Source organism: Vigna angularis, chromosome 3, assembly GCF_016808095.1.
Source record: "Vigna angularis cultivar LongXiaoDou No.4 chromosome 3, ASM1680809v1, whole genome shotgun sequence".
Classification (NCBI taxonomy): Eukaryota; Viridiplantae; Streptophyta; class Magnoliopsida; order Fabales; family Fabaceae; genus Vigna; species Vigna angularis.
Genome location: NC_068972.1, coordinates 19,971,789 through 19,981,508, shown reverse-complemented (window position 1 = coordinate 19,981,508; position 9,720 = coordinate 19,971,789). Strand labels below are relative to the sequence as shown.

The following is a 9,720-nucleotide window of genomic DNA, read 5'->3' as shown; positions in this document are numbered from 1 at the left end:
CTTAAACGAAAACATTAAGGTAAAAAAAAGCAGTTATTTAAAAAATCAATAATTAAAACACAAGAAAATTTTTTAGTTTGTCCCTGATTTCAACACTTTTGCTTTAATCCTCTCTAAAAGCTAATTGTGAGATGAAGAGAAAGATGAGTTGCAATATACTCCATTAGAAAACTGTTTATGGTTATACTTAATTAATATTTTATTTTTGACTAAAATAATTGTAAGATGCACAAGTTATTAAGTACCAAAATCACTGAGAGTGAAACATTGTGCAGAACAAAAATTCAACCAACACTTGTCCATTTTTCTTAAAAATAGTCCTAAATGGGTAATTTTCTTATTTAGTTTGATCCTGAGAATAAACTTTGTCTGAATTAAGATGTCTTACATGTTGAATAACATCAAGCATTACATATTCAGGGACACGCATGCAACACTCCGAAACTATTTGGGTGCCTCTAGTCACAATGCCACTAGATCTTAAAAGTGTTACGATTAAATTGATTTATGATTATTGAGATGAATTTAGCTATATTATAATTTAAATATACTAAATTAAATTGAACTATTATTTGAAGTATTTGCACTAACTATTCTATTTAAAGAATCAATTGTGTTTTTATCCCTAAATTATTTAGTGTTCTGATTTCATTTTTCTTCCAAACTTTATTCTATTTAAATTCTTCTTCTTTTAAAAAGTCATAAATTTAGTTCAACATAGTTATTTTTTCTTTTACATGACTAACAATATCACTATTTAAGAAGATACGTATATTGTATTTCCAAATCGTGTCAGATTTCCAACCTAATAAGATCAATAAGACACATGTATAGTATTTACCAACAAACTATCTTACTGACCTAGAGACATTGGAGATGTGACACAATTTGTCATAAAAAAATGAAAAAACTAATATTGTCATAAAACACTAAATCCATAATTTTCTAAAATGAGATAAACCTAAATGGAAAAGTTTGAGAGGAAGACGAAAATAAAAAACACATAATAATAATTTAGAGACAAAAACATAATCAACTCCTATTTAAACTATTATTAATAAATATATTATTTTTAAACACCTTTATGTGTCTTTGGTGCGCTCTAATGTAAAGAGTTATACTTAATAGCTCTTTGGTTAAGTTTTTTATAAAGACTTCCGTATAATTTGTAAAAGGATTTCCATATAAAACCTATTCAAAATTATAAATCAGGGTGGACCAAAATTGATTGTTTTTAACAAATTATAGGATCAAATACAGCAATTAGAATTTTATAGCAATCAAAATTGGATTTAAGCCTTTACAAAATAATCCATGAACAAGCTATTAAAAGGAAACATATGATGAATAGCATATTTCCTGGCACAGTTTCTTTATTCAAAACAGAATAGCAGAAAGGAAGTCATTGAATGATGATGACCTTTCCAAGTTGAAGGAGAGGCAAAATTTCATAAAATCTCGTGCCAGAAAAGACATGATCAGTATGCAAATTGAAGTTACATGCACATAAAAGGGCAAAAGAATAAAAGATTAACTCATTTTTTGATGAATTGTAAACCATTTGCATTAGAGTATCGCTCCATGAATCTCATGAATCTATCCCACTCCCTTGGACTCCGCATTATGTACTTGGCTTCAATTATTGAGGGCTTACCATTCACAAATTTAGCATTTACATCAACTGACTGAAGGACTCCTTCTTCATCAATCATGTAAAATCCAGTGATATCACCTATTTCACCTGAAGAATCGAAAACTGAAGGTTGATCAAATGTGAAGATAGCCATGCCATTTGTTCCATCCCTTGATTTTGTCAGCCTCACATCAGGAATTGTTTGCTCATCAGTTCCCTGGATGAACTGTATCTTTGGTTTCAACATCATCATAACAGGCATCTGCATGGCACTGCTTTGTGTTACCATACGTAACCTCAAATATGGCATCCGCAAAGTTTGCCCATTGAATGAGGAGTTTCTACTTTGATGAACAATTGAACATGGAACTGCATAAACAAACATATTAACTTTTATATTTTTTCAATGTTTAAACAACCTAACTTCTATATTTTTGTATCAAGGGTAAGAAGGCTCACTGATTACAAGAACTGGTTTAAACATAGAATGATGCAGTGTAGTTGGAAGAAACTAAAGGGCTTCTAACATTACTTCATATGCTTGACACCATTAGAAAAGTGTTTGTTCTGTTAAGAATTGTAGATTCTTTGTTTTACTGTCAGTTTTCTCTACAACTTGAAACATCACCAACAAAAGATACCACCAGGAGCCCCCTTTTTTCTTAAAATTAGGCAAAATAACATATGACCTCTTTGCATGTCTTCAAGAACATGACATAGTTTGGTCAATCAATGTTTTGTGGTCAAGCTGGAAACTACATCAAAACCGTAGAAGTTTGAGAGCTAAAATTTCTAAAATTGTACTGACATGTATAATGAAAAATGAAGCACCAATTAAAAGAAAAAAAGAAGACAGAAACACAGAAAAAGAATGCAATGCGACCTCCATTTGTTAATCTTGTTTTCTTATTTTGTCTCCTATAATGCCAAGGGTCTCGTAACAGATGCAATTCAGTTGAAAATTATTCAAAGGCCTTAATCTTGCAAGATAAATTGGAATAAAGTAATTGATTTCAGATGTAAAAACCTTATTGAAAAAGTGATGTTAGAGAAGAAAAGTAGGAAGAGGGTGATGGTACCTGAGTATGAGCGTGGTTTGTGAAGTGAGCTGGAGAACGGAGAGGACAATGCAAGAGAGTGCAGAGCTGCCATTGCCAAAAGGAGAGAGAAATGTAGTTCACAACAACACTCTCTCTAGCATAAAGGGATATAAAATTGTGGTCCAAAAATATGTTTGGTGTGTAACAAACACAGCCACTCATTTCTGATGATAATTCTTCACTTTTTTTGAAAGGTCAGATTTGTGAAAATCTATTGAAGATGCTGACATAGCATCTCACCATTTCTCATTTTTTTCTATTTGATGGTTTTTGTTGTTTCTCTATTTACTCTTGTGATATTGATACGAAGTGTTTCCTGAGATGAAATATAAGATTTATAAGAGTTAAACTTTGAATTGTAAAATACATAAATGAAATAGTAACTAAGAAAATTAAATCTTTTGTAAGTGAATTTTATTTTTATTTCTCTTTAGAATTTTGGAATTGTTTTACTAGGAGACAACAATTTAACTTTTGGAGTGTTTCATATTCAATTTCAGAAATACTCTGTACAACTATAGTAAAAACAATAATTAATTTGTTTTTATATATCATTTTATCAACTCAACCGTGACATTCAAAACTAAAATAAAAAGTAAGAGTAAGAGTTTAAATAAATATATTTTATGCATAGAGATTTTTTTATTCGATCTAATAAATATCCTGCAAATTACGATTTAATAAGGTTTAATAAGTTTTTTCATCCTGGAATAGTCGAAACTTATGTTTACTAGGATAATATCTATAATATATAGTGTTATTGAGATAGGTTACTTGGTTAGGTATGGTCATAGGTTAGTCAGAATCAACTCAATTTATTTTTTATTAACGAACCCAAAAAATTCAAGTTCGGCTTAATGCATTACGAGTTGATGGGTTAAATTGATTGACTTACTAGCTCATTTAATTGTAACTTTTTTTCCTTCATTTTCAAAATAAGTAACAATTTTTCTAATTGAAATCTTAATAAAGTTCAATACAAATTATGTTAATAATATAACTTAAAAATAATAAATTAGGTAGGTTGGTTAACCAACCTAGAAATGACAACGGGTCAGGTCAGACATGGATAGTGCCTATCCACAATCCGACCCAGAAAAAAATCCAACCCGTAATCTGCCTGCTACCCGCATGGGTACCCGCTTAGAAAATACCCATGGATATTTTAAAACCCGCGGATACCCATGGAAACCTACAAAAAATTAAAAATATATATTTTATACATTTTTTAAATAAAATTACAAAAAATATATAATATAATATAAAGTAAATTAAATATAAATTAAATTTAACTTTAATTAAATTTAACCTAATCAAATATAAATTAATTTTATTTTTAATTAAATTTAATTTAAAAAAATAAAAATTAATATTTTATTATTATTTTTTGCGGGTAGCGGGTACTCACAGGACGAATAGTTTAATACCCGCATCCGACTTAGAAGCGGGTATTAAAATACCCGTTACCCGCGGGTAATAAATATCCGAGAATAATAACTACCCGTCGCGAATTTTATCTACGGATACATGTACCTACAGATTTTTTTGTCACTCTTAAACCAACCTAGCTCACAATAGGTTGGTAATAAAAAAAATAACAAATTTTGTAATATAATAATATAATTAAAAAAATTTGATGGGTTGGTGAGTCAACCCGGCTTACCCGAGTGGGTTTTGCTCAAAATTGACCCATATCAAAATTTCAATTTTTTTAAACCTAACCCGGCCTGAACTTGTGTGGTGGGCCGGGTTGGCTCATAAGTTCAAACTTGTTTTGCTAGCACTAATATATCATAATTAATCTCGACAGTTTGATATTATGGTTATTGTTTATGATGAGATATTATTCTATTGTTATAAACTACTATGTTGTTATATATTTAAGATAAGTATTATTCTAATGATAATATAGGTCCCCAACCCATGTTGATCTTGTAAATATCTAGTATTCCCCAAGAAATACTTACTTAATAATCACTCATACTCACTATATTATAGATATTTAATCTCTCTTACTAACTTCTCGAGCATCAGAGAGTCTTTTACAAGTGGATCTCACCTTTATAAGCAACAAGGGATTCAATTTCGACTATAAAAAACATTCAAACCACCATTAGGATTTTGTTGCCTGTTCGCAAATCAACGATCAAGATCCCACTAAAATCATTAGCATTGACCATGGGACCTAGGTAAAACTTTATCCTGCCTCCATGTATGAAATATGTTGCATTTCCCTCTCTGGTCGCTAAGTATGCTAGGTGTTGATTAACGAAAACAAGTGAGGCTCACAAGCATGGAACTCACCAAAATGAGAAGTGTTTTGATGGTCCTAAACACCATCCTTCGTCTTAATGATGTAAGTGTCATTGGGAATGTGGATGTCATCATTCTTTTAATCTTTTATCACTTCTTTTTGTAGCCTTTTCTTTAATCTTTTATCACTTCTTTTTCCACTCTTTTTAAATGCAAAACAAGACCACCAAACCAATAATAGAATTGATATTTTGAATTTGAAAGCTCAAAGAACAAGAAACACAAAAAGGAAAGAAACCTACTAGAATAACAAATAGAGCATGAAATTTAACAATACATAAAGGAATTTTTTTTATGAACTTGTCAATGATCTAATGATAAGTATAAACTCAAAATTGTAAAAATAAAACACTCAAAAGCTTGTATATGATGTCGTTTTGAAATCCAAGTTGTATATATTTTTTGGTGATTTTTGTAAGCTCAACTAGGAGAAAATGACATAACAAAGACTACACATTATTCTAGACAACATGGATGGATTTAAAAATCAAAATGACTCCAACAAAATGTGATATGACCAAACCAAAAATGAAGGAAGACTCAACAAAGTTAAAAATACACAAACACACAAATATATAGAAGCCTAAGCTAAAAGGCCGAATGATTCCAATAGAACACAAAAAAAAAAATATAACCATTAAAGCACAAATGAGTAAAGGAAAAACACAACAAGACAAGTAAGGAAATAAAATGTGACAACACGAAAATAAAGAAATAAAAGATAAGGAACAAGACACTTAACTCTTGTAAAACCAAAAGTGTAGGAGGAAGACATATGGTCATTACCTATGAGAAATCCTCTCAAATTTGAACATGACACATAACCACTTTCTCAAAGGTTTGGACGACTTGATCCCACTTGGTCAACATTGAGTCTTAGCCTTTGTTGACTTAAGTGGTGTAAAACCATATTCTACTTACTCCAAAATAAACCATACACTACTTAAAAAAACAAAGTCTAAATTTATTCTACTCTATATACTAATAACTCTTTCTGGTTTGCTGTAATTAGACCCTTGACTAAGGGTTTATCATCACTATATTCCCATATTTAAATCATATCATCATCTCATCGCCACATAGGAATTATTATACAGACGTATCACGATATCGAACATCAAATTATTAAAAAGTACAGCATTGAAAAGGACAAGCTGTCATATTCTAATTAAGGGATATTTGAGAGACCATTTCGTAACTACATCAATAATTAATAACAAAATTGCATATTAATTAAAGATATAAATTGATTAAACTAGAAGAAAATCATTAATAAAAAAAGAAAAAGATGATGATAAGTCATATAAAATGTTTTAGTCTAAGTGAGGCAAAGGATTAGATGTATTTAATGAAGAATTTGCACTGTAGGAAAAATTGTATTTTTGCTTAAGACAAAACATTGATGATGAATATTATCAACATTTAGCGAGGGTATAACTCAGTAACTGAAGCTTCATTTTCTGATTCCTGAGCTGATTTAAGTATCGGTTCACTTGATCCTGTTTCCCTTGAATTATATTCCCATGACTGCATCTCTGAAAGGCTTCTAGTTCTATTGTTCACATAAAATGCTGGTTCTGCAGGAATAGGGAGACTCATAGAATAGCCATCAAGCATCAGTATTATGTTAGCCATGGTTGGTCTGTCTAGAAAATTTTCTTGAACACATAGTAAACCAATATGCAAGCATCTCATCATTTCATTCCGTGAATTGCTATTAAGTGATGGATCTACAACACTTATAGCCTTCCCCTCCTTCCAGTTTCTCCAAGCCTGCAAATTTTTTTATCAGATCATTGATTTACTTCTACATTATTGTTTTTGAGCATGTAATCAATAGTGACAAAAGAAAGACTTACGAAGCTTAGTAGATCCTCCATATTTTCTCCATTATTAATTCCACTGTTTTTCTGGCCGCTCACAATCTCAAGAATCAGTACACCAAAACTGTACACATCCGATTTCACTGAAAACTGTCCTTGCATTGCATACTCCGGTGCCATGTATCCACTACACACCAATATGGACAAGATTATTAATTTCCTTGTGTTTCAATTTCTAATGTAACTGGCAGCTTTGTTCTTAATTACTGTTAAATATGAAACAGATAGATTCTAACTCTTTCAAGAGTTACAAATTCATTAATGAAAAACAAGCTATAACATATATTTTAATACTTACTAGGTTCCAACAATTCTATCTGTGTTTACTTGAGTTTGATCCAATGAAACCAGTCTTGCCATGCCAAAATCTGCTATCTTAGGATTCATCTCTTCGTCTAAGAGAATGTTGCTTGCTTTAAGATCTCGATGGATAATTCGTAGCTGAGAATCTTCGTGAAGGTAGAGAAGACCTCGAGCAATACCTCTAATGATTTTGTAGCGCTTTTCCCAATCCAACTGTGCTTTCATGGCTGGATCTGCACATATAGCCGCCAACAGTTTTAACTCTACGAATAATTAGGTTTGTGTTGAGCAAGAACTGAAATATAGAGCAGCAGTGTATTTATATATATATATATATATATATATATATATATATATATATATATATATATATATATATATATATATATATATATGCAAAGGTACCAAATATGAAGTAATCAAGGCTTTTATTGGGAACAAATTCATAGATGAGTAGTCTTTCTCTTCCTTCCAAACAGAAACCAAGTAGCCTAACTAAATTCCGGTGCTGAAGCTTCACCACTAAAAGCACTTCATTCTTAAATTCCGTATCTCCTTGTCCAGAATCTCTTGACAACCTTTTCACTGCAATTATCTGTCCATTGGGGAGCCTACCCTGAAAATATATCTCTGTCAGGTATAGTAGATAATTTCCTAACTGCTGTTAATTATAGCATGTTTTGACGATGTGTGTCTGAATCAACAGGGTTACTTACCCAGTAAACAGCTCCAAATCCACCTTGTCCAAGTCTTTTAGAATCAGAGAAGTCCTCGGTAGCAACTCGTATTGCGTCAAAGTTGAAATGCAATGACTCAGCAATTTTAATTCCATCCTCATCTTCATCGTCATCATCTTGTTCTTCTTTAACTTCATGAAGGAAACGGATTTAAACTAGTTAGTTTTTCGAATATGTTCGAATAACAATACCGCTGTGGGAGCATTCGGGTTTGCCCCAACAAAAAAAAAAAATCACAAACTAGACTTGCCTGCAAGATTTTTCCTTGCCTTCCTCCTCCTTAAATATAGCAAGAGACAAATGAGCAAAATAACAACAACAACAGTAGGCACAACTACCGCAATGACAATTATTGTTGTGTTGCCACTTTCTGCAGAAACAAGAATCCTCTACCCGGTAAGACATTTCAAGGATTGTAAAATACCAAAATGCCTAATTACTAATGTGGGTTGCTGTTTGTTTGGGTGAATAGGAAAAGTGAGAAGAAAAAGAAGTACCTTTTGAGGAAATGGTATTGGTGGATGGAGGAGGTGCCTCTGGAACCGGGTCTAATGTTGTTTCAGTTCCGTAGAATCTGTAAGTTTCGAATCTAAGATTACAACTTGGTCTAAGAACTCTACCTCCTACCTTGCCATTGCAGCAGTTTGGGATCTCTGAGATAGCCCCCTCTAAGCATTGATCACATTCTTGTTGAGACAAATCAGGGGTGCACTGCACGGCACCGTATACGGTCTGAAAATTTAAAGCAGTTGCATTTTCTGCCGCAGCATACTTACGACGGGAATCACCTGATGCAGCTATCCCTCTTAGTTGCTTCATTAAGTTCCCGAGCACTTGGCTGAACTGATTCAGTTCTGTTACATTAACTAAGTTCCACCAGTAATAACCAGGAGAAGTTTCCATTTTATGGAATATTGTTTCATTAGAGTAGCGCAACATGCATAGATCGGACCACAGAACTGCCTTTTTCTGGTTTGGACATCTCTGTTGTATAGCGAGTGTGGAGTTTTTGAGGCAGCCGCGGCACCTCTCTGACTCAACATCTCCTCTACACAGCCCTATGGCATTTGCTATGTCACTGTTTTGGCCATATGAAAAGTTGTAGAAACCGTAATTGATTTGTGTGTTGGAAGAGAGAGTGGATAAAAGGGTGTTGAGGTTGCTGCTGTAGGTGCTGTTGGCTGTGTAGTTGTCGTTGCGGTTATCACATACGTGCTTCTGGGCGGTGCCTACAGATATAAATTTTAGAAATGGAAAACAAAAAAAGATAATAAGAATGCAGGAGACCACGGCCATTCTGATCTTTGAGTGTGTATTACCATGAATGCCCAAAGGATGCTGCTATCACTTTATAACCAAACTGCCCTTTAGTCAGATACTCTTCAATTATTATGTTCTATTTGTAGAATCAACGGTTATTCAAATGATGCATTTTTAATTCAAGTGGTTTTGCATTTAGCAGTCAAAATTCCGAACTTTGGAAGGTGTCTGGCCGAGTCAAAGACGACATAAGTGCTTAGAGTCCGAAGAGGACAAACAAATACACGCTTTCCAATACGACACCAAAACCAAGACTTGTCTTTTTTTCTTCTTGCTGTTTAAATTCGTTTTGGAGTGTAAATCTGGGTTATGGCTTAAAGCAACACTGCTTTGAGTATCATAATAAATGATTGGTGGCACAGTTAACCTTTAAATGTTAGAAAGATACTGCATACATAAAAACATTCAAGTGCAATGATACCAGGACTTCT

At 32.6% G+C, this 9,720-nt stretch overlaps 2 protein-coding genes across 3 annotated transcripts; both read right to left on the bottom strand.

Moving 5' to 3' along the window:
• Window positions 1-1,405: 1,405 nt before the first annotated feature.
• On the bottom strand, window positions 1,406-2,841 carry LOC108325268 (photosystem II reaction center PSB28 protein, chloroplastic). The gene is made up of 2 exons (XM_017558314.2): window positions 2,713-2,841; window positions 1,406-2,002 (listed from the first exon to the last, which is right to left on the bottom strand). The coding sequence occupies exons 1-2, from the start codon at window positions 2,783-2,785 to the stop codon at window positions 1,536-1,538; spliced, it is 540 nt and encodes a 179-aa protein (XP_017413803.1). The 5' UTR covers window positions 2,786-2,841; the 3' UTR covers window positions 1,406-1,535.
• Window positions 2,842-6,388: 3,547 nt separating this feature from the next.
• On the bottom strand, window positions 6,389-9,387 carry LOC108324921 (cysteine-rich receptor-like protein kinase 44). 2 transcript variants are annotated; one of them, XM_017557870.2, is made up of 7 exons: window positions 8,467-9,387; window positions 8,220-8,339; window positions 7,949-8,100; window positions 7,638-7,848; window positions 7,228-7,465; window positions 6,906-7,056; window positions 6,389-6,819 (listed from the first exon to the last, which is right to left on the bottom strand). In XM_017557870.2, the coding sequence occupies exons 1-7, from the start codon at window positions 9,263-9,265 to the stop codon at window positions 6,469-6,471; spliced, it is 2,022 nt and encodes a 673-aa protein (XP_017413359.1). In that variant the 5' UTR covers window positions 9,266-9,387; the 3' UTR covers window positions 6,389-6,468. The 2 variants fall into 2 exon arrangements, with proteins under 2 accessions (XP_017413359.1, XP_017413360.1); XM_017557871.2 differs by lacking the exon at window positions 8,220-8,339.
• Window positions 9,388-9,720: the final 333 nt, after the last annotated feature.

Bases quoted from the DNA above. Each gene is read 5' to 3' on its own strand.
- LOC108324921 (XM_017557870.2), bottom strand. From the start codon at position 9,265: ATGGCCGTGGTCTCCTGCATTCTTATTATCTTTTTTTGTTTTCCATTT. The intron at 8,340-8,466 runs GTACTTCTTTTT...TTGTTTCTGCAG, and splicing joins CAATACCATTTCCTCAAAAG to AAAGTGGCAACACAACAATA. The intron at 6,820-6,905 runs GTAAGTCTTTCT...AAAAATTTGCAG, and splicing joins TGGAGGATCTACTAAGCTTC to GCTTGGAGAAACTGGAAGGA.
- LOC108325268 (XM_017558314.2), bottom strand. From the start codon at position 2,785: ATGGCAGCTCTGCACTCTCTTGCATTGTCCTCTCCGTTCTCCAGCTCA. The intron at 2,003-2,712 runs GTACCATCACCC...TTGTTTATGCAG, and splicing joins CAAACCACGCTCATACTCAG to TTCCATGTTCAATTGTTCAT.